General features: G+C 38.8%; 1 protein-coding gene across 8 annotated transcripts in view; it reads right to left on the reverse strand.

Annotated features, from left to right (window-relative positions):
* CCDC171 (coiled-coil domain containing 171) overlaps nt 1-15,095 on the reverse strand; it is a 265,767-nt gene extending 250,672 nt beyond the window's left edge. For 6 of the 8 annotated variants that reach the window (XM_039873897.1, XM_039874057.1, XM_039874232.1 and 3 more), the window contains exons 1-3: nt 14,813-15,095; nt 13,348-13,402; nt 8,539-8,693 (exon numbers count right to left, since the gene is read on the reverse strand). In XM_039873897.1, coding sequence (XP_039729831.1) covers nt 8,539-8,582 — 44 coding nt within the window. In that variant the 5' untranslated portion in view covers nt 8,583-8,693; nt 13,348-13,402; nt 14,813-15,095. Of the gene's footprint in view, nt 1-8,538; nt 8,694-13,347; nt 13,403-14,750 lie in introns of all 8 variants that reach the window. The other 2 variants (XM_039873809.1, XM_039873836.1) reach the window with 2 other exon arrangements.
* Between the last annotated feature and the right edge of the window lie 10,399 nt (nt 15,096-25,494).

The following is a 25,494-nucleotide window of genomic DNA, read 5'->3' on the forward strand; positions in this document are numbered from 1 at the left end:
TCTGTAAAGTCCACTCATGTCAGTTACGGGGCCACCTAGCGACTCATGAGTTCCTGTATCTACCAGAGTGCCCCATCCCCCTTTTAGGTAGAGACTTATTAACAAAACTTGGAGCACAAATCACCTTTGCCCCCAGAAAGCCCACCAGTCTCACACTGAGGAGCCAGCCTGCTCTAATGATGGCTGTGACTATGCCCAGGGAGGACGAATGGCGTCTCTATTCTCTGGAAAGAGAACAAATCCAATTAGTCTGTTAGAAGGGTTCCCAACTGTCTGAGCAGAAAAGGGGCCCCCAGGTCTAGCCAAAAATCACGCATTCATCATGGTGGACCTGAGGCCAGGTGCCACTCCTGTCACACAAAGGCAATATCCAGTGCCACGGGAAGCACACATGGGGATTTGGGACCACATCCAGCGTTTGCGCGACACCGGAATTCTAGTTTAGTGTCAGTCACCTTGGAACACTCCACTCTTATCGGTCAGGAAGCTGGGAGGGAATGACTACCACCCCATCCAGGACCTCCACGCTGTCAACAATGCAGTGGTCACCATCCATCCAGTGGTCCCAAATCCATACACCCTCCTGAGTCTCTTATCTGCCCAAGCAAGCTCGTTCACCTGCCTAGATCTCAAGGACTCCTTCGTCTGCCTCCAGTTATCACTGGCCAGCCAGCCTTTGTTTGCCTTTGAGTGGGAAGACCCACACACCGGGAGAAAGACGCAATTGACCTGGACTAGATTGCCACAGGGCTTCAAGAACTCACCCACCCTGTTTGGTGAGGCACTGGCCTCAGATCTTGCTGCATTCCCGGGAGAGACTTTGAACTGCATTCTGCTGCAGTACATAGATGACCTACTACTGCCTAGCCCTACCCAAGGAAATCGCTGGAAAGGTACTAAAGCCTTGCTGGTCCTATTCTCTTCCATGGGATACAAAGTGTCATGGAAAAGGCTCAAATCTGCAAACGGGAGGTCATTATCTCAGAAGGACATCAGGCACTTGGACAAGAGAGGAAATTGGCCATCTGTTCAATACCTTGGCCAAACACTGAGAAAGGGGTCCATGAATTCCTATGGGCTGCTGGATTCTGCCGGATCTGGATACCAGGTTTCTCTGAAATTGCCAGGTCACTGTATGAGTGCACAGCTGGGTCTAGTAAAGACCCCCTGGAATGGGGCTCTAAACAAGAAAAGCTTTCAGAGAAATTAAGAGACTCTTAACCAGGGCCCTAGCATTAGGACTACTGGATGTGACATGGACTTTAATCTCTTCATACATGAGAAGAATCATACTGCACTGAGGGTCCTCGCACAAACAGTTGGGCCATGGCAGCACCCGATTACATATCTGTCCAAACGGCTCAATCCAGTGGCCGTGGGATGGCTGCCACGTCTCCGAGCCTTAGCTGCCATGGTAGTCCTAGTCAGAGAAGTGGACAAGCTCAAGCTGGGACAGAATGTAAACGTAAAGGTCCCCCATGCTGTTACTGCATTAATGAATACTCAAGGGCATAAGTGGCAGACCAAAGCCAGGATAACTCATTATCAGGGACTGCTTTGCGAAAATCCACAAGTCCACCTCGAGACTGTGTGAACCTTGAATCTTGCTACGTTTCTGCTCACTGAGGAGGGGCCTCCTGACCATGATTGTGAAAAGGTCATGGATGAAGTCTACTCAAGTAGGCCGGACCTGACAGACATTCCTCTTCAGAATCCAGAACCGGTATTGTTCACCAATGGGAGCAGCTTCATCCATGAAGGACAGCGCAAAGCTGCCTATGCAATAACCACTACAGATGAGGTAGTCAGAGCTGAGGCTCTGCCACAGGGCTGGTCAGCACAGCGGGCCGAACTATGGGCACTTATCCAGGCACTGCAGAAGGCTGATGGGAAATGGGCCAATATCTATACCAACCCAAGGTATGCCTTTGCTACTTTGCACATACATGGGGCTATTTATAAGGATAGGGGATTACTGACGGCGGGAGGAAAGGAAATCAAAAACAAAGAAGAAATCCTGCAACTGCTAGAGGTGGTCTGGAAGCTTTCCCAAATGGCAGTCATTCACTGCAAGGGCCACCAGAGAGGAACCGACCATCAGTAGGGGAAACCAACTAGCAGACCAAGTAGCTAAGGAGGCTGCCAACCAACCGAGTGCCACAATGGGTCCTGAGCCAGTCTTCAAGGTTCTCCTGGCACCAGAATTGCCTCTATCCCCAAAACACACTAACAAAGAAGAACAATGGACTTTAAGTGAAGGGGGAACTAAGAGGAAAGAGGGCTGGCAGGAGCTTCCAGATCAAAGACTCTATTCTCGCTGCACTGGCAGCTAAGCTGGTAAAACAACACCACGAGTTAACTCACCTAGGGAAGACTACTTTAGAGAGCCTGTTCATACCCAAGCTCCCAATCCTGTGCGCCCAGATCAGTGCTAGGTGTGTAACTTGTGCAAAAAACAACGCTGGTCAAAGGCCCAGATCTAAACCAGGGGTGCAAACAATTGGAACTATGCCATTCGAAGACCTAGAAGTAGACTTTACTGAGGTCAAGCCCTGCTGGAGCCACTGATACTTGCTTGTGTTAATTTGCACCTCCTCCGGGTGGGCTGAAGCTTTTCCTACACGCACTGACTGGCCACGAGAAGTAACTAGGGCCTTACTGAGGGAAATTGTTCCAAGATATGGGCTACCCCTCTCTATAGGATCTGACAATGGACCTGCCTTTGTGTCTGAGATAGTCCAGACTCTGTCCAAAGCTCTAGAGAGTAAATGGAAGTTTCACAAAGCCTACAGACCACAAAGTGCAGGGAAAGTTGAATGCATGAACCGGATCCTCAAAACTACTCTAGCTAAACTTTGTCAGGAAACCCAGTTATCTTGGATTGATTTGCTGCCTTTAGCTCTACTCCGTGCACGGTGCACCCCAAGGCTTTTGGGCTACTCCCCTTCTGAAATCCTTTATGGGAGATCTCCCCCAGTGATAGGGAAGTTAAAAGGAGACCCTTGATTAATGGCTGACCTAGAAATGTCCCAACACCTTCAGGCCTTCGGAAGGATGCTCTGCCACATCACTCAGGAAACTTTAGAAAGAGCCCTTATCCCCTTAGGGAATTGGGTCCACCCTATCAGCCAGGAGGAGATGAAGTACGGGTTAAAGATTGGAAGAAGGAGCCATTCCAGCCGAGCTGGACTGGGCCTCACACTGTTATATTAGCAACTCCCACTGCTGTTAAGTTTACAGGTATCATCCTGTGGATCCACCACATCCGGGTAAAGAGAGCAACATCCCCAGAAAAACAAGAAACTTGGACTGCAGAGCCTCTTCCTGATCAGCTCCTCCAAGTCACGTTCCGAGGCAGCGGATATCCACCTGAGATCTTCAGCCCTGCTCTGGCCACCCCTGGAAGCTGGCCAGTCTATGCAAGGCAGAAGACTGAGGAGCAACTGTTCGAACTGCCCAGATGTATTGTTATCCTCCTGTAGCCCTAACCATCTTTAGTATACTTGTCCTACTGCTTGCTTTAGGTTTGGACTCAGTCACGCCCTCCAATTGGACTCTGAGTCAAAGAATCACTTTAGCCCTAACCTATCTAACCTATGTAGGGATCCTCTCAATTCTTACATGTTTGGACTAAACTCATTTTTGTTACTTTTTTTACGATTCTAGAAACTTTGTTTAATCATCATTGGTTGTTTTGTTAATTCAAGTAGGATTTCATATTCAGGTAATCCAAGCATCCAAGCAATGGTGCCTCCCACCTCACCCTACACAGGAATTATGGGTGCTGGGTAGTTATATAGGACTTTATTGATACTTATAAGCTCACCCCTGAGGCGGACATCAATGTGATAAATGCATAGGGGCCATCCGAATAGGTGGTTGGATCCAGCAGACCTTTACCTTATATACCCATCAATCAGCCGCTTGTTACAGATCAGCTAACATTTGCACTTATGCTGGCAGAAGGTACTGGATAGGATGGATAAAAACCAAATATGTAGTGGGATACATCTGCCAATGTCCATGCACAGGGGCAACAAGAAAATGGGCCTGTTGGACATACTACAGGCAAATAGGTATCTCAGATGGAAGAAGAGTCTAAGACTATGCCCGAGACCAACTAGTCAAAGAGACTGTACAGTGAGTAATAGAGCAGACAAACCTAAGCCACCTCCAGGGCTCAGTCCAATTTATGACCCACTTAAAAGAAACTTTGGCCAAAACCTAGACCTCTCAACCTTGGAAAAGAACCTCTTTGTCGACCTTGCTGAGAGGATAGCCCATGAACTTGATATTACTAAATGTTGAGTGTGTGGAGAAGAACTCATGAGCAAAGATTGGCCTTGGAAGGGAACTAGCCTAGATGCCTTTTACCACCTCCAGTGGAACCACACGGTAGCTCAACATGAAGAGGATCGACCTAAGAGTTGGGTCCTCTCCTCCAAAGTAGTAAGAGAAGAATGTCTTGGCCAGATAAGTCCAAGATACAGTCCGTGGGTTAGGGAAACTCCATGTAAAAGAAGGCTATTTTTTAAATCACACAAACTTAAACTGGTAGCCCCAAACTCCTTTCTGGTATTGGGCCCCAACAGCACTATAACTACCTCCTCCTTGTGCCACTCCTTTGACCAAAGCTCAACTGTCACAAACTGTACTACAGAAGAGGGTACGGTCCCTAACCCCTTCCGCGCCATCCCAGCTATTGGCACATTCTAGGAAACCCTCAACCCCACTGACACCAGGAGTTGGGAAGCACCAGATAGTCTCTTCTGGATTTGTGGGAAGAGGGCTTACGCCCAACTCTCAGCAAACTGGAAGGGAAGTTACACCATTGGGATCATTCAACCTGGCTTCTTCCTCCTACCAGACTAAGGAAGAAATGAGCTAGGTATTCTCTTATATCAAGACTTAAAAGCCAGAACTAAGAATTCACTTAAAGTTGAAGTAGGGGGACAACAAAAATGGGGAGAGGATGAATGGCCACCCCACAGGATTATCTAATACTATGACCCCACAACTTGGGCACAAGATAGGAGCTGGGGTTACCAGACTCCCATATACATGCTTAATCGAATTATCAGGTTACAGGCTGTACTAGAGATCATTACTAACCAGACAGCCTTGGCCCTAGAACTCCTGCCTACACAACATCTCAGATGCATGTGACAATATATCAAAACCAGTTAGCTTTAGATTACTTGCTAGTGGAAGAAGGAGGAGTATGCGGAAAGTTTAACCGATCCAATTGTTGTCTCCAAATAGATGACAATGGCCAGGCTGTAACTGATATAGCTACTAACATTAGAAAAAACAGCTCATGTACCCATCCAGATTTGGAAGGATGGTACCCTAATAACCTCTTTGGAGGTTGGTTCTCTACTTTCCGGGGCTTTAAAACCTTAGTTGGAACAGTACTCCTCCTCCTTGGGGCCTGCATCCTTCTCCCTTGCCTGATGCCTCTTATTGTTCAGTCAACTACCTCCCTTATAGAAGCTATAGTAGAGAGAAAAACTGCAGCAAAGATCTTTATGTTGTGGAAGTACCAGCCCCTAACCCAGGAAAATCAAGAGGTTGATGCCCTATAAAAATTTAAAGGGCATCGAAAGGGAGGAATGAAGAGGAATTTCCCACTTAAATGGCTAACTTTGTAATCAATTCTTTGCTCTGTTTTTGTAAACATGCTTGCTGCATAGGCCAACGATCTCAGGGTCAACTGAGAACTCACCCTCCCCTTTAGCTGTATTGCCTTAGTGCCTGTTTAAAAAAAAAAAAAAAAATTCTCCTGCTCTGTAACTGCCCATAGCAACTCCTGGAATCTGTAAATCAGCCCATGCCAACTGTAACAATGCAGGTATAAAAGCGAAATTGCCCCTAAGCTCAGGGCCCAGATTTGCAGAGCACTAGCTCTTCTGGGACCGCCGGTGTAATAAACCTGAGTTCTCCAACCCTCCGAGTGTGGCTTGATTTCTTGCTGATCTGAGTTTTGCAATTTTTCTGCAACAAAGTCAGCCAACAAATGATGCTGAAACAACTGGATTTCTATCTACACACAAAAAGATGAATTTACCTCACAACATACACAAAAAGTAACTTAAAATAGAGCACAGACCTAAATGCAAGAACTAAAATTATAAAACTTTTAGTAGAAAACAGAGAATATCTTAATGACCTTAAGTTAGGCAAAGATTTCTTAGACATGAAACCAATCCATAGAGGAAAACAACTGGACTTCATTAAAATTAAAAACTTTAGCACTTCAAAGATATTAAAAATTTAAGTCAAGCCAACAAATGGGAGAAAATACTTGCAAATTATATATCTGATAAAAGACTTGTATCTAGAATATATAAAGAACTAGTAAAGCTCAATAATAAAAGACAAATAACCCAATTTAAAAATGAGCTAAAGAACTGAACAGGCTTTTCGCCAATGAAGATATACAAATGGCCAAATAAGCACATGCAAAGATGCTCAACATCATTACTCATTGGGAAACTGCAAGTTAAAATCACAATTACATATCACTTCACACTGGTTACAACAGCTATAATCAAAAAGTCAAAAATAACAAGTGTTGGCGAGGATGTGGAGAAACTAAAACCTCATAACCTTGCTGGTGGAAATGTAAAATGGCTCAGCTACTTTAGAATACAATTTGGCAGTTTCTGAAAAAAATTAACAGAATTTTACTATACAATGAAATAACGCTATTCCTAATAATCTACCCAAGAGAAGTGAAATCACATTCCACACAAGACTTGTACACAAATGTACGCAAACAGTATTATTCATAGTAGCCAAAAAGTGGAAACAACCCAAATGTCTATCAACTGGTGAATGGGTAACCAACACGTGGTATAACCATGCAATGGAATACTGTTTAGCATTAAAAAAGACAAAGTGCTGATAAATTTTATAACGTGATAAACCTGAAGAACATGCCCAGTGAAAGAAGCCAGACAGAAAATCATAGCGTATGATTCCATTTACATGAAGTGTTCATGAAAGGCAAATCTCCAGAAACAGAAAGTAGATTAGTGATAAACAGCAGTTTAAAAACTTCATTTATTCAGATTCTAGAATCTGAAGAGTAATTTAGCCATTAAAAGTTATACTATGTGTATACTGATATGTCTGCCTTGAATTAAAAGGCAGATAATAAATATAAAATATTCTTAATTTTTAAATATACACTTATATATTCATAAGAGGTCTAGACAAGCATATACCAAAATATTATCAGTAGTTAATTGTAAGTAGTAGGATTATAAGTGGTTTCACTGTTTTATTCATTTGTATTTTTTAAATTTTTCATTAAACTATACATATATGTATGTATATATACATATATAAAATAGAATATCAGACCAAGAAGGAACCTTGAAGATCCTCTATTCAGCAGCCTTTGAACCATATTCCTCACCATGGTGGTGGAAAACAAGCTGATGAGATTCCACTCCTAACCCTCGCAACATTTGATAAAAGGAAAAGTCCTCTTTGAAATAAAATTTTAGCAAAGTAAATTTATATCTTATTCATTTATTCCTTACCTTGCTCCAGAAAGGATTTTAGGTAGCTTCTAAAGATAGGTGGAAAATGTTTAAGTAGCAAACTCTATTTATTGGTGAAGTACCTCTTAGTCATGGTACTCGCCCCACACACACATTCTTGCTGCAATGCGGTCTAAATCAGTTCTTCTCAAACTAAATATGAGCAAGGGATATTGTCCCCACCCCATGAGGCTGTTACAAGATAAATTTAAATGGATAGCTAAAAAAAAATTTTAAACGGATACAATATAACCTTAAGTGTTTAGTTATTAGATTCGACAAACAGAAAATTACTGTTACATGACTATAAAAGTTTCAAAACATTTACTTTCAACTTCTGTACTTATTTCATTGTAAACCACACTTTGGGTTACAATCTCTGAGTGGCTCGGTTTTATATTATAGACTCAGAGTTTTATATTATTCATATCAGAAGTGAAGATACCTCACCCAAAGGGAGATATCAATGGTACAAAAAAGAATAGCAACAGCAATTCTCAGAATATATTCTCCAAGTAAAAGAGCAGTTAGCAGCAGGACTTTAAAAGAAAGCTTAAAGTGAAGGCGAGTTGGAGCAATAAGGAAAGAAGAGACTGAATTAGAGCCACAGAGATTACGGCAAGCCAAAGTAATAACCACACAGAAATGTGACTAAGCAGAACCATATTCTGCTTATGTAATTCTGAAATGTAAGTAGAAATATTTAGAGAGATGGAAAAGAATAAGCAAGTATCTAGGGACAAAGATAGACATTTTGACTTTTGTGGACTGAGTTAACAAAGGAGCAAAATTTATGGCACAAAGTGTCCAATCCAGTTCCAGCTCCAGTTCCCATGAAGCATCATTCCTACTCATGCAGTCCCATGAAATTTCTACTTCCCTTACATTGCATGAGAATTTTTCCAATCAGTGCCTCCAATTACTAACTTCTCCCTGATCCCTGCCACCAAAAGCAATCCTCAACTGAAGGAAAAGAGTGGAGACTTACCTTTGGTTATCTCCAGTGGTATTACCTGAAGTGTTTAAACTCATGACGTCTTCCAACTCTTTCAAAATACCCCACTGTTTCTTAAGGATATACTTCGTTACTAATGATTAAAATTGTCCAAGATGTCTGTGGCTACAGGTTAGATGTACTGAAGTCTGTTAAAATAGTAAACAATGTAACAGTGGTTATATATGTGAGTCCTGAGACTGGGTGAGTTTTCTTTTGTTCTACAACTTATTTGTATTTTTTAAATTATTGTCTAACAAACATATAAATACTTCTATTTTTAAAAGCCATGTTTTATTTCTTTTAAAAAAAGATTAGCAGTAAAAATAACAAAATGTTGGAAAGATTTTCCTTCTTGTAAAACAAGCTAATACTATTGTTTTCATTTCTCAAATAAAAAATTATAATAAAATAGTGACAAATTGTTCTTGAACTGGAAAAGGAATATGTAGTGCCTATCTGTAGGCCACAGAAAGACATTTGAAAGAAAATGAAGTCAAGGGTCATTTTGGGATCCCTGAATATTTTTCCATAAATGAAATATTTTAATGCAACATTACAATAAAAGGCCAAAGTACTCCCAAATAAAAGATCCCATGGTAATTTTCAAAGGTCTTCTCCTAAAGGATCAAAGAGGAAGAAGGAAAGAGCAGAGTATTTGTCACTTATACCGGCCTTCTCTCTGGAACTCTCTTCTATGGGAGATATTCCAAATTATACAGAGCCAACCATTTAAAGTAAGTTACTTTACTACAGTATGAAGGAGTCTATGGGTAAACATTTTAAACAAATAAATAACAATAATTAAGTCCACACAGACACAAATATAAAGATGCCACAAATACCTCTTGGTATCCTCAGCAGAAGTCCAATATCCTAAGAAAGACCATGAGCTTTGGACTCAGAGAGATCTGAGTTAGGATTCCAAAAAATATCTTACAAGTATGTGGCCATGGGCAAATCACTTACACTCTCTGAGCCTGCTTCCTCAACCATAAGCAGATAACTATATCGACCTCATATATTTGAGATTAAAAGGAAATAGGTGATACTTGAGGTGATTCTGTCTGGGGTAAAGATGTAATAAAAGAATTGTTTAGTAAAACTGCTGGTGTTCAGGGATATCTAAATGACCAAAATAAACAAACAAAAATGCTAAACCATTCTGTCCCTGCCCTTACAACTCTCAGTGTGATTAATGAAAGAAAAGGGACTCAAGCCAACTGGGATGCAGATTCAACCACAGTGCTGAGAACTGACTATGGCTCTACAGACAGATACCAAGAGGTCTTTAACGCAGTCAGTGGTTCATGCAGCTGATAACAGAACAGTCTGACCCAGGACAAAGAGGATGTAATTTTTACCAAGATGAGGGGCGGGGCATCCCATTTCTCCAGGGACCTAAAAGACTAAGTAAGCTTAGGAATAGTGGTAGACAGACAAATAACACTGTCCTTAATTTACGGAGCACCTACTACATTGCCAAGCACTGTATTTGGTACTTTATATACAAAACTCTGATACTTACAATACTGCAATGTAAAGATTATCTCACTTTTCAACAGAGAAAACGAAGACTCAGAGATCAGAAGTAACTTGCCAAAAGTCACATATTTATAAGACCAAGATTCCAACTTGTAACTAACTCAAAAGCCCAAGATTTTTATACAAGGCCACTGTTGAACCATAAGTTATTTTACCTGAGGTTTATTATCCTCACTTCAATTCAGGGAAGATAAGTGACTTGCCTATCGGCAGTCAGCTACTAAGTGGGAGACACTAAGCTCTGAAGCAAGCTCTTCTGATACTGAATCTTTTCACCTTACCACCATGCCCCCAAAGGTCAAACTCCAGAGAAACCACCTTCAGAATAGAAGTAAAAGAGTTAGAACCTAAAAAGAATGGTCTCTTCTACACATAAAAGTAAGGTCCAAGACTCAAAGGTACATATATAAAATGTTAGTTTTTGTGAAAAGATTAAATACACATATGCATATGTGCATATATGTTACAACAGGCACAAAGAGAACCTCTATTTATCTCACAGGAAAAGAACTTACATAGTTAGGACTTTAATAATTTCTGTTTTGTTTTGTTTTGTTTTTTGTATTGTTTTTATCTTGAGCAGAGAAATGTGGGAAGAGGTAGTTTAAATTTAATAAAGTTGTTTCAATAAAGCTAAAGTAGGAGAATCATCAATTTTCAGTGCATTATTTTGGTATCTAACATCTTCAAATCTGAATGGTCTTCTAGAAAGTGTCTTCTATAGCTCAGGAGCAACTTTCATTGATTTCCAGATCACTGATATGGATAATATAAAAAAAGGCAGATGGTCCACACCACCACTGCCCCCTGGTGTTTCTCTCTTGTATAAAACCCTCCCCTTTGTGCGCAGAACCTGTGACTTGTTTCTAATTAATAGAATATGGCAAGACGATGCATCCCACAATCACATTGTTATATAAGACACTACCTTAGTAAACTGAAGTGAGATGATCTCTTCCTGGTCTTGAAGAAACAAACTGCCATGCTAGGAACTACCTATGGAGAGGGCCACATGGCAGGGATCTGCAGGCAGCCTCCACCACACAGCCAGTAAAAAGCCACCCACATCCCTCAGTCATACAGACGCCAACAGGAAATAAATTCTGCAAACAATCTGAATGAACTGAGAAGCAGATTCTTTCCAGTCAAGCCTCCAGATAAGAACCCAAGCAACACCTTGACTACGGCCTAGTGAAACTTAACAGAAAGCCCTCCTAAGCTGTACCCAGACTCCTGATCTACAGAAACTGAGAGATAAGAAATGTATGCTGTTTTAAGGCACTACTTTGTGGTAATTTGTTACACAACAAGAGAAAACTAATATGGATAAGAACCTTGAGAATGCTCTCGCAGGGTTAAAAAGACAAAAAAAGAAGTTGAGTGACAGGTAAAATACAAAAATGGGTTCACACACCAGCCACGCCTCTGTGTGTCTTTTATAAAGTCTCTTCATTTTTCTATAGCTTAATATCTTTATTAATTTAAATGAGGGAGTTTGTATAAATCCTATCTAAGGTAACTAGATAGAGAAACTAGATAATCAAGGGCAATATTTACAAGAAGAACGACAAAATACAAATGAGGAAGGGCAAACCATCACAACCACAAAACCTGCAAAGAAATCAGCGGAAAAGAATAAGGCTGCATATGACAGAACCGCCAAAAAGCTGACAAATATTTAATGGAAAGCACTGCAGGCCAATTTGAGCAGCAGGTGAAAGTGGAAGAAGTCTGCCCATTCACATAAAACAGATATATGATAAGAGGATCTTAAAAGTTGGTTCAGTCTGCCTCATGAACTTTCAAAACTGACCTGCTAAAGTCCCCTTCCCAGATAAATAATTGCTGTACAAAATAGTGAATATACTAAAAAACCACTGAATTGTACACTTTAAAATGGTGAGTTTTAGATTATGTAAGTAATATCTGTCTTTTAAATTCATCATCATTAAAAAAAAAACCTATCTAAAGTCTCCTTTACATAACTATTATTTTCTTCCTCTCTCTCTGATGTCAGCTCTTAATAACACTGGGGTTCAAGGGCCTACCTCTGTATATTTCAGGATAACTACATCAACAAAGGGCCAAACTTAGGTCAGTGGTTGAATTTAAACTATGATGGGATTTCTATGCTATCGGATATGGCAGAGAAGATGTAGCAAAATCTCCCTTTTCTTCCACCAGAGTGAAAAGAAGGTAAGGAATGATGATGACAATAGCTAGGTACAGTAATGAAAATGTAAATGGAATAGGAAATTAAGTCAAAGAATGCAGGGTCCCCACATATTATGTATTCCTAGCTTTACTTGAAACTTCCCTATTAAACTCTACAAGTTATGATAAACAATAACTTGGCAAATCTACATGAATAAATTTCTTATGATATGTAATTAATGTCAGCCTTTTCTTCAACATCTGTATAACTCTTTAAATAATGCTCTCCATTTGAAAATATTCTATGCATCATTATCTATGAACAAACTGATACCTCAGTCACTCTCTGTTGTCATCATTCCAACTGTGACAAATAGCCCTTCTCAGGAATCATATTAAGAACCGTCTATAATCTCATTTCATTCTACACTAACACCAAGGGGAAGATACTGTTAATATATACTCCACTTGATACCTGAGGAAACGAGAGCTTAAAGATATTCAGTCACTTGTCCAAAGTTGCATCTCTAATAAGTGACAGAATTAGGATTCAAACCCAAATTGGCTGACTCCAGAGCTCTGCTGTGTGCCTTGCTATTGGCCTTTAAAACATGGCTGGCCCCCGGCCAGGGAACATGTGAGACCTCACTTGTCAGGGAAGCACTCCTGCTCCCTGCTGCAGATTTCTCAAACACAAATCATTCTTCCCCAAATCCAAATTAACTACAAGTCAGGGTCTTCTTAATGAAAGATGACTCAGACCTCCAGTAGATACTCAGTGCAGATGGCACTTCCATAGGCTTGGGTTAAACTCAGGATGCTGTAACAGTGATGGATAAATACAAAGTTTAAATCAGATTTTTATGTTAATGTATTAATAGAGGAATTTTCTTGGTATTGGAGCTAAACTATTCTCACCATTCCTTCTAAAATAAAAGAGGGGATGTTATGTATATCATTCCTCAATAAAAAGTTCTTTAGAAAGAGGTAATAAGCAACCGAAGCCAAGATACCAAGGATCTGGACATCCTGAGAGGAAGCACCAGCCAGAAAGACAATTTGACCTTAGATTCCAGAGCCACTGCTGGTACAAAGTTTTCCTACCTCACATTTGAGTCCTTTAGTGGGTCATCCAGAATGTACTCATCTCTCAGCGTATCTGCACAGATCAGGGGAAAAGGGAAGGGGAGGGAGAATGAAAAGATAAAAACTGCTATTATTACTACATGCCAGATACTATACTATACCTGATCCCATGAATCCTACCAATAACCCTGTGAGATTATTATGCACATTTCACAGATGAGAACTTGGAAAGGATGAGTAACTTGTGTATAGATATTCAGTAGGAGGGTTAGAATTCAAATCACATTTGGCTGACTTCATAGGTCCGTCTTCTTCCATTAACACACTGCTCTCTTCAGTAGTAACCACAATCTGTTCTGGGCTGTCTATCTGCACACTTGTATATTTCACCTTTAAGGGGATGTTTGGTTATCATCAAAACAAGGCCAAGACAAAGGGCGGAGACAAAGAATTTTAGAAGTAAATGAGACCAAGTCTATCCTCCTTGTCTGGCAGATAATAAATCGATTGCCTAGGGAGCTTAGATGATTGGCCTGAGGATTCACACCCAGTAAAAGAGTAGGCCAGGACTAGTAGAAAGCTCCAGACTGAAACTACTCTCTTCATCTTTCCTCTTAGCAGGTGGCATTGCCTTTGTTTCTTCTTCATTTCATGAAAAAGCATGTTTATTTCCTGCTCTATCGTCTTTTTGTTGTTACTAGGCACTAACTGTTCAATAAAACAAATGACAAAAGGGTAGGTTCTTTTCTCCAAGGTCATAAAACTATAAAACATCGATTTATAATGTATTCAAAATAATTGGAAACCAACTGAAATTGCTTCTCAAGTAAACTTACACAGTATCATTTGTGATCTGCTTATAACAAATATATATGTATTTTCCTAGGATAAATACCATAATAGAATAAAGAACAGTCAAAAGGAGGCTCAATTCCTGCAGAATAGTGTCAGGAAAACTGATAGCAGACTTTTCTAAGTCTCTTAGAGTCCTAGTGGGTAAGCAGTAGAAGCTACAGAAGGCAGCCTTGTACATCTCATTCTTTCATCTACCAAACATTTATAGTGTCGTGTATGTGGCCGGGTTTTTGTTTGTTTGGTTTTTTAAGAATGAAAAAGGCATGGTCTTTGTCCTCAAAGGGCTTACTGATGATCAGGAAAGAGCCCCTCAGTCCGGAGTTGTAAACCTAAGAAACTTCCAAGTCCAGGCCCTCTTGGTCCTGCCCGCTGGTCCCTTACCCAGTCCTCTGGGTACCAGAGCAGCAGAGTGTGACTAGGATGCTCCAGGGAGAACTTCCTCCAGGTGAGAGGAGAGGCTCAACCAAGGAGCTGGAGGCGTGTCCCCACTGACAAGAACAGCCCCAGAACAGCCCCAAACTAACTCGGCGTCCTCCATAACCCTCCCTGCAGCACCTCACACATACCTTTCCTCTGAATACTTCCCCACCAAATCGTTTGCCTCGAAGACCCCGCACCCCGTGGTTACCTCACGGGTCTCCCGTGGTCCAGATCGTACACCCAAGACCCCAGGGGCAGCTTCAAATCTCAATGGTAGAATGAGGCTCAGGACGACCGCGGGAGGAGGGGGTGGGGCAGAGAAAATCTGTTGGAACTGGACGGACTCTAGGACCCGGGGAGGGTGAACAAATAGCAAAGGGGGACTGGAGGACGACAAGCCCCAGGGAGACGCTGTTTACAACGGCCACTTCCGGAGGAGACTCGACTCCCCTCGCAGGCCTTCGCAGACTTTCTCAGGCCTCCGGCCCCGCCCGGGCCCGCCCCCTTGCTCCCGCCTCCGCCGCCAACCCCTCCAGGATACGCCCTCGGAGAATACCGCGCTCCGATTGGAAGAGCCGGGCCCGCGAAGCTGCGCGGCTTCCCTGGAAGGCGAGCAGACGCATGCGCCGTTGCTGGGGAGCGGCGGCTGCGCGCTGTCCCGCGCCTTGCGCGTCTCGTCCCCGCACGAGCACCTCCCGGCCCACGTTTGTCTGGCGTTCTCAGGGTGGGGGCCAGGGGTACCGTCTCAGAATGCCTAGAGAACTGACTTAAGATGCAGATTTCTGAGCCCTAACACCTTTTCTCCTGCCTGCTGAATAAACATCTAAAAGGTCGAGTCCTGTATCCTGCATTTTAAAGCTAGCTCCCTTGCTGATCTTTAGAGCTAGAACAGTCTCTTGGGGTCTGTGGTCTGATGCCAGAGAGGTGGGGAAATTCTCTGACCTAGGCTTATGCACCAGTGGTTGGTTTCCCGCTGTTTAGACCGCTCTCTTTCTGCATGGCGCTTCTTGTCCCTTCCCAATCCTATTGTATCCCACCTTGTCGTAAACGGGGTCGAAAGATTGCGGGTCAGTGTGCTGATGCTATTGCAGCGCCTTTCTTCATAAATATTACGTAACGAGGTACCTCGCAAAAAGTCCTTGGATCTTTAACACGGGCTTTGTCTCTCCTAGCCCCCTCCCCCCGCCTTTCCCAGTACCCCAATCCCCATGACACACACGCACACACGTCTTCATCGTGTTGATAATTTATACTTGGTGTTTCGTAGCTGCTTCACAATCTGCTGCTGCCTCAGGGAGACTGAAAAACCAAATCCCCTCTTTTGTTTCTTGGCTTAAGCCTATTCCCCAAAGAATATTGCAAATTGGCAGGATTTTGATTAAGAATTTTATCTTCACCATCACCACCTCCTCCCCGCAAAAGGGTGTTTAATGCAAAATGAGCCTTTTATGCTGAAATGGTTTCATATTGATTGTAAACAACCTGAAACCAGGTGTAGGAGGCCTTCTTTACTGTCCGTTTTTGGCGAGCCAACGGTCATAAATGCAAATATAGAGATTAAAACCTCTTTTGATTCTTGCAGCACTGAAACTTTAATTGGTTTGAATTTAGTCATTTAGATTTAAAAAGGAGGCCCATCCCGCTTGCTAATAATTTTGCCAGAAAGAGGATAACTGCTTCAAAGCAAAGAGCTTATGGAAAGGACAAAACAATTTTAGAAATGGAAATTTACAACAGAGTAACGCGATAAGGGCTTTTTTATTTTACAAGTTTAAAATAATATTTATGAAATTTATTATTTTAACAAAATCACAAAATCGAATACTGTGTGGGAAGAATAAATGCCAAATATACTGTACTGCATTTTTTTTAATGAAAAATGGGCGCAACATGAAGACTTGCAATCTTCATTTATTTGTTCATTCAACATTTATCAAATACAGACTATATACCCAGTCTGGTGCTAGGTGATAGAAAAACAATAATACAAATACAGACGGATATGTTCATATCAACCTTGAGCACCCCCAAGAGGCTCTATAGAGAACTTTTGACCAAGCTGAGAAGGAATTGATAGTAATGGAAGCAACAAACACCAGAACAATAAACAGCATAAGGCATTTGTAAAACTGGAAGAAGTTCTGTGTGCGGTGTTGAGGATGGAAGGGAGCCGGGAGTAAGATATGAGGCTGGTAAAGGAAGAACCCAGAACACAGAAGGCTTTCTAAGTCATACTTAGTTTGTCAAGCAACGAAGCTAATAAAGAGTGCTAAGCAGAAAGGTTATATAAATACACAATAAATCTGCCTATTTTAAAATACTTGGAGGTTTTCTGTTTTTCTAGTAGTTACAGGGTCAATTCTCATGTCTCTTGTTTGCCTAACATGCTAATACTACTTAGGTAAAGTTGTGTGTAAAGGTGCTCTCTAACCCACTTCCCTTTTGGCCTAGAGTCACAATATTCACCTCACTCTTCTCTCTTTTCTGCCAATCCTTTTGAGATATTCAGTTCATCCCCACCATTCCACCAAAACAGCTTCCAAAATCAATAATGACCTCATTGCCAAATTCTAGACCCCTCGAAATCACTGACACTGATCCTCCTTAGATTTCTCTCCAGCATAGGTGAGACTCTTGGGTTTCCCCAACTCTGACCTTTTTCAGGGAACCATTATCCCCTTCTTGCCCCTCAAAGTGATACTTGTTTCTGCCATCAACCTTCACATTTTCCCATATAAGTCTCCCCCGTGATGTCATCCATTCCTGCAAGTATGGAATCTAGGTCCTCGATTTTCAATTCTTTTTGTCCACCTGACATCGTAATTTCATAAACTAAGCTCTGGTTTTGAGTTTTTAACTCCCATTTGAACAGTGCCATTTTAACGTCTGGCAATATTGAATTCAGTATATCTAAAACTTAATTATTTTTCCCAACATCTCCCTGGAGCCTCCCAAACTACTCCTCTACCTATTCATAACACTTCTAATCTCTTAGACACCCAAATGAAAAAAAAACTTAGAATCTTCTCTCTCAAGCTCTTAGTTTCTAAACCTAAGATTACTTTTTCTCTAAGTCTTCTGTCTTTCTATGCCAGCCTACTTCTAAATATATTCATTTGTTTCCTTATGGCTTCTCATCTAGACATCTGTGATCAGGACCTTTGCTGTGGCCTGATGCAAATCACTCACCTCCCCCTTCTATGCATTCTCAACATTTTTACTAGTTGACAACTAAAATCTCCATCATTTTTAAACTGGCAAACATGAGAGGAGAGGATCAGAAAAAATCAAAAGCAGGCCTAAGGGCACAAATGTACCTTTCTGACACTAGGAGAGTATTTTGTGCTCATTGTATGCATGTGAGCCTAAGGGTTTTTTAAGTACCAGATGAGCCACATCCTTTTGACCCTTCAGTAACCTCCCCCATAAGGTTCAAACACCAGGTACTTTGATAATTAAGCCCCTTCAGTATCAATTCTTAGAACTGCAAAACTTTGCCATAATTGTTGCTCCCAGCCGCTCTGGTCCTTTGTTTCTTCGATCCCCATTCTGTGTGCTACAACAGAAATGATCCTTCTAAAGCAAAACTCTGATTATGTTACCCTTTTGATCAATTCTTTTATTTTATTTTTATTATTTAATTTAATTTTTTTTTTTATAGTGACATTGGTTAACGAAATTCAATAAGTTTCGGCTGTACATTGATCAATTCTTTTAATGGCTCCTCAGTCTTTCATGGATGAAATCCAAACTTTTTCCCCATCGGTCAAGGGCTTCTAGTCTTGTCCCTACCTGCCTTTCCAGCCTTGCCTTCTCTCTCAATAAACCTTCCCTCTCATTCACATTTAGCATAAAAGGAGCACACAAAATACTTGGGAATAAATATAAATAGAGGTAGGCATAGACTTATACTGAAAGTTTTAAGATATGTAAATTAATATAAAATATTTAAATCCAGAGAACATTGTGCATTAAATATATAATATGTGCCAAGCACTATGCTAAGTGGTTTCGCATTCTAATTTTTTTCAGAAGTGCAAATATTTTTATTATTTACTCCAATAATATGTGTTTACTTAAAAAATTGGGGCAACTGTAGAAAAGTAAAAGTCTTCCCAAAGTCCTACATTCCCACCCTACATATAAAAGAATAACACATTTCTGATGCATAAATAAATGTTTTTTAAAAATACGCATTTATTCATTTATTCATTTAATTTTATATTTACACACGTGCACACACACACTAGTAGCTGTCTGGGGGCCCAGGACAGGCCACTCCAAAATATCACACAATGGCATGTTGATTATTTTAAATTAAAGTTATTTGATAAGCAGCTGGTGCCGAAGGGTACCTTAACCTCCCTTGTCTCCTTGAATACAGGAAACAAATCTCCCCTGAGCAAGGAAGGTGCCCTCCTTGCTTTAGGAGGGCTGAGAGACAATCGTATCACTAGAGCTAAGAGATCCAGGGCCAAAGGGCCTGTAGAAACAAGCCATGTTTCCTTTTATTAACTTTCTATCCGAGCCCAAATTTTGTATAGATTCCTCGCTAATGAATACCTAAACCTTGTTTAAATTCTTTTCTAATGAGCACTGACTTTTTTTTTGGTCCTGTCAATTATTCACAAATTTATTGTTTCTTTGAATATATAAAACGCTGTCTGATTCATCATTTCCCTGAGCAACATTTGTGATTCTCCTCTATGCACATATTAAATTTTTTTTCGTTAATCTAGTTTCATGACAATTTTGTTATTTGTCCAGCCAGAAAAACTTAAGAAGGCTAAAGAAGGGGAGCTCTCCTCCTCCCTGACAATTGCTTTTCCATTCCTAGTCCACCCTTCTTGATAAACCCCAATTGTTTGCAGTAATAATAGGTAGAACTCCAGAGATTAATGTTCTAATCACGCTATCCTGTTCCCTATTGCCAGCTACTGTCTCTCCAAGACTTTCTTATAGCTGAGATCGGCTATGTAACCAGTTCTGAACAATGAAATGTAAGGGTACATCTACCAAGGTAACAATAAAAAGAGCCTTGATCCTCAATGATATTATTTAGTCACTGATCCATTGCTGGACTGCCTACCACTTCTGACCAAAACAATAAATGGTCTTAGAGTTTGTCTATGCTAGTCGTTTTTTGAATCCAGCGGTGTGCTGATTTCCTTGATGTAAATATTCTAAATACTGACACTATGGCTAATTTCAGGCAACCAACATGCAGTCTCTGACTGCAGAATTAAAAAAAAAAACCCATCCTCGATTTACACGATATTTTTATGCTTTTTTTTTATATAAATATTCCCCTCGTTCACAAGGACTTTTTATACGCAGTTTCCACTTACGCGGTCTCATTTTACACGGTTCTTTTATTTTCATTATTGGCAATTACTCTTCCTAGAAAACAATAGCTTAACTCAGAAATGTATAAAGAACTAATACTTACTAACACACAATTATTAATGATCTTTCTGTTCGTTGGATGGCAAAAAAAAAAAAGCATGGATGACTACTGATGTTTTCCAGGATTGGTTTTACAGATGTTTTTCGGGATTGGTTTTACAAATGTTTTGCTATAGAAGCTGAAACTTCTATGAAGTAAAAATGTCTTCCTTTTAAAATACTTTTATTAGATAATGCACCTGGTCATCCACACAATTTAGAACATCCAAATGTGAAAGTTGCATATTTGCCACCAATACAACTTCCTTGATCTAACCTTTAGATCAAGGCATTATTTCCACCTCTAAGATTAATTATATTAAACTTAGTTTTAATGACATTTTTAATAAACTTGAAGATAATGAATCACTTTCAGTTACAGAAGCCTGGAATAAATACACAGTTTTAAGTTGTATCAAGTGATGATATAAAGCTATCAACTTTAAATGCTTGCTGGAAAGCAATATGGCCAGAAGTGGTTGTACCAGGGAATACGGTTCCAACAACTGAGGAGGGATTAACTGGCATTATTAATTTATTAAATGAATTTCAAGAAGAAGGCTCTGACAATTTGAATGTAGATGATATTAACGAATTACTGATTGATGACGATTTAATTGATAATGAATTAATACACTTAATATCTGAAACCCATTCTGCCAATGAATATGGCAATGACCTTGAACCAGTTTCATTAACAGCAAAAAATATTTACAAAGCTCTTCAATTGGCCACAAAACTGGAAACTACAATTCTAGGTATTGATCCAAACATTCAACGAGCCTTAAAATTTCAAAAAGATTTGTTTAAATGTTGCAGTGAATATCAAAAAATTTATGAAAATTTGGAAAAAGACCAGGTTGGAAAAAGATCATCCAAAAAAATAAACATAAATAATGAAACCAAAGTAGTAATTCCAAATATCTCAAGTCATGAAGATAGTGACTCTGCGCCAATTAAAAAGAGAAGGTTGATTGCTTTAGATTACAGTACAAACACCAACAGCAAATAAAATTTATTTTGGTTTTTCTGAATTTTCATTAGCATTTTTTTGGGAAAATATGTGAAATAAATATTCTTATGACTTATATTGGCCTACATCTTTAGAATTTTTTTTTCCTGCTGGTGGACTCTTTTTTATGCAGTTTCCTTGCACGTAAAAAATAGACATGTGGAACAGATAATCTGCGTGAATGGAGGGACGGGTGTATTTGGCTCTCAAGGGCTCTGTGATCTCATAAGCCTGTAGGAACCAGCTCTAACATATCACTGCTCAATGCCAAACAGATGCTCACTGATATGTTGTAATTCTATATATTTTTTACTTAACCCATTTCCCATTTAGAAAAACAAAATGCAGCTCGCTGCCAGCATTAATTTAATTTTACATAAACATGTTCTTTGAGGCTGACTGGTTTTCAATGTGAAAATAAAATATAAAAACTGTTCTTGGAGTTATTTCTAAACAGAACTTGTCTCTATTCCTAATGTAATGGAAGTGTATACATAAATTGGATTCATCAAATGAATCTTCGGCTAACTGAGAACGATGTTAACATCATGCATGGAAATGCTACATTTTCTAGGATTTGACTTTTTCAGAGATCAAGAGTTACTATATTTTGTAAATGGAAATACCACTATTAAAAAACAGAATTCTATAAATAGAATATCATTTGTTTCCAAAGACTATCGATATACTAGAGCAATGCAAAAATCATTTTGTGGCAAACTTTGATAGTAAAATTAGGAATATAATCTGTTTGTTATCCCAGAGCAAATGCTGCAGCCATAAGCACTGCCGGCATGTATTTTGGGGCAAACAGGAAATGGGTTAACAAGATAGCATAGACCCATTTCTATATCAACATGAAAAAAATATACATTTTTATGGCTATTCTGTAATCTATTTTATGAATGCCTGTAAATTATTTGTCCAGTCATCAATGTTATTTCTGACTTGTTCCTTCACTTAAAAATGAAAATAAAAATATTGTCCTTGTGGGTATATTTTACATATTTGTCTTTTTAAAGTCATAGTATACATTTCTAGAATAGAAATGGGTGGATAAAAGGATAAGCATTGAAAAGCCAAAATCAACATAATTACCTGTCCCTATGTTTAATAATACTAGGACTAGACATACTTATTTTAAACAATTCTAGGACCAACCAAAAATAAATTGGTTGCTTGCTCTAGTTAATAGTTGTTTTGGGAAGATAAGACTGTGAACTTACTAAACAGATTGTTTCTGAAAACTAACAGGTTACTTACTAAGAAATGATTCAAAACTATTGCCTGGCTGTACCCACCAATCTAATACTATTGCCCAGTCCCAAACATTTCCTTGACTTGCAATAACCTGCCTAAAATTATTCATTTCCAATCCCTAAAACCCAAAAACTAAGTGGCCCTAATTTTTCATTTCAAGACACTGCCAAAGTGGTATTCTTCCTTACTGCAGGAATCTAATAAACGCCTTTTGCTTCATCAACTGTTTTTATGATGTGTTTTGAGGAATCAACAAAATTTGATGGCATATTTTAATTTTTATACATAGTCCACAATGAGTGTATCAAATTAAAGAAATATCAACATATTGTGAGAGTGTCTACTTCCCGCTGCCATTGCCAGCATGAGATGTTTTTGTGATATTGAAATTTTTCCAATCTGATAGGCAAAAAAGTGATACATCATTTTTTAATATTCTTTTCATTTGCATTTATCTGATTATTAATAAAATTTAGTAACATCTAGAAATACCACTTTTATCTTGTATAACTAGAAGCATGAAACCACTACTACACCACCACTGCCATTAGAAATTAGAGAGGAGAATTGGCAAGTCTAATAATTTAATTCATAACCTTATGGTGAATAATTACAAAGCTGTATTCAAGTGTCTGTAAGCAAGGTACATTCTTTAAAGATACATATTGTTAAGTATTGAGCTTATTTATTATTATTCCTGGCTGATTTAAAGAGGGCAATTTGAAAGCAGAAATGTTAACGGGTAGGAGCGAGGGCAATGATGGAAGAAAGAAACCAAAATAGATATGTATAACAAGGTGAAGTAACCACTCCAATATGAGTAGTGATGCTCTTGCATATTATAGGCAACAGGAAAAGTGTTTTTCTTCCTACTTGTAAATTTAGACTAACATTCACCAATATTTATCCTTAAGTAATATAAATGTCTATATTTCTAATCTCATAGTTACTCACCCAATAGACTTCCACAAAAATTAAAGAGTGTATGTGCATCTCTCTCTGGTGGACAGATCTGAAAAAGATCCAGATTGGTTAACAACCTGCATAGAACTGTTAGATAGGATTTTATCTCCCAGAGCTTAGACTTCCCTGCTGAAGCTTTGAGCTTTTGTTCTAGATGAAATAATTCAAATTTAGAGAGCTATACTTCTGGGAAAGAGAATGTCTCCTTCAGTGAGACTATTCTCCATAATTCAAAGTTAGAATTTGCCAAAAGGGAAAAATAGGCACAATGGCAGAAATTAGGGTGGCCCTGAGAAGAGACGTAAACATCCTAGGCAGAGGACCTCAATAGACATTTCTCCTAAGAGGACATACAGATGGACAATAGACATAGGAAAATATGCGCAAAGACGCTTATCGCCAAAGAAATGCAAATAAAAACCGCAATGAAATATCACCTCACACCTGTCAGAATGGCTATTATCAATAAATCGACTAACGGTAAGTGTTGGTGAAGATGTGGAGAAAAGGGAAGCCTTGTGCACTGTTGGAATTGCAAATTAATGTGGTTACTAAGGAAAATGGAATGGAGTTTCCTCAAGAAATTAAAAATACAACTATGATATGACCCAACAATTCCACTACTGGTAGTTATCCAAGGAAATCCAAAGCACTAATTCAAAAAGATGTATGTATCCATATGTTCGTCGCAACATTATTTACAATAGCCAAGATATGGAAGCAACCTTAGTGCCCATCAATAGACAATTGGATAAAAAGATGTGGTCCATGTATAAAATGAAATATTACTCACCCATAAAAAAGAAATGAAATCTTACCATTTGTGACAACATAGATGGACTTAGAGGGTATTAAGCTAAGTGAAATAAGTCAGATAGAGAAAGACAAACACCATATGATTTCACTTATATATGGAATCTAAAAAATAAAATAAACAAATCAGAAACAGATTCGTAGATACAGAAAACAAACTGATGGTTGCCAAATGGGAGGGGTGGCTGGGCTGGATGAAAAAATGTGGATGGTTTTAAAAGTATAAATTGGTAGTTACAAAACAATCACAAGGATGTAAAATACAGCATAAGGAATATAGTCAATAATACTCTAATAAATATGTATGGTGCCAGGTGGGTACTAGACTTATCAGGGAGATCTCTTTGTAAGTTATATAAATGTCTAACCACTATGCTATACACCTGAAACTAATATAATATTGAATGTCAACTGTAATTAAAAGAATAAAAATTTAAAAAATAAAAATAAATAAAATGTTAATACAGACAGCAAAAAAAATATATGGATGTTCTTTATACTATTGTATTTTTGTACCTTTAAAATGTTTGAAGTAATTTCAAAAAAAATTTTTTTAATTGAAAAAAAAGACTGGGGCGGGGGGAAGATCCGAGTGAGTCCCTAAGAAGTATATAAGCTAGTGGATATCTTTTTCTCCAAACTTGTGAAAAGTCACAGTTTCATATATAAATGCAGAGTTTTACTTATAGTTTTTAAAAGTCCATGTAATATTACTGATAAATAAATGATTCTTTGAACATATAGTGATATAACTTTAGGTTAAGAACAACTTTATGTCTTCTCCTTGACTTTGCAACAAAATTAAAAGGTGAGCTCGATATTTATTTTAAATGTAAGACTTAGGTTTAGTTTCTCATGATTTAAATTTTTAAAATTTCTACATTAATTTTATGTGCTCAGGAAGTTATTATTTTCACAGATGGTTTAAAATCACAAACATAAAATTGTGTTTAGCTAAATGAAATTACCTTAAAGAGTATTTCTGAAGGATTTAATCTTATGGATTCTTATAATACTATATATGTTAAGGACTCAATGGGTTAACTCAAATTGTAATTTCCAGATTTTTAGTCAATTATAAGACCTTAAATTTCTATTAAAATGAGTCAACTAACAAATATATGCTGGTTACCCAAAAAATTGTTTTTGTAAAAAAAAAGTGCAGGCATTAATCACTAAGCATAGTTTTAAGTTATTCTGCTCCTTATTTTTATATACAGAATGATTATAGATTAGCAAGATGTGCAAATTTTTTAAAAATATTATACTTATGTTTACATTTCTATAGATATATTCTTCTGCCATCTTAAAATGTATTAAAGTAGTATAATATATATGCTCAGTGGAAAAAATTAACAAGATACTTTTAGTTTCCTACTTTCTAATTTCTCTTGTGT

Source organism: Pteropus medius, unplaced genomic scaffold, assembly GCF_902729225.1.
Source record: "Pteropus medius unplaced genomic scaffold, Ma_sr-lr_union100, whole genome shotgun sequence".
In the NCBI taxonomy this organism is placed as follows: domain Eukaryota; kingdom Metazoa; phylum Chordata; class Mammalia; order Chiroptera; family Pteropodidae; genus Pteropus; species Pteropus medius.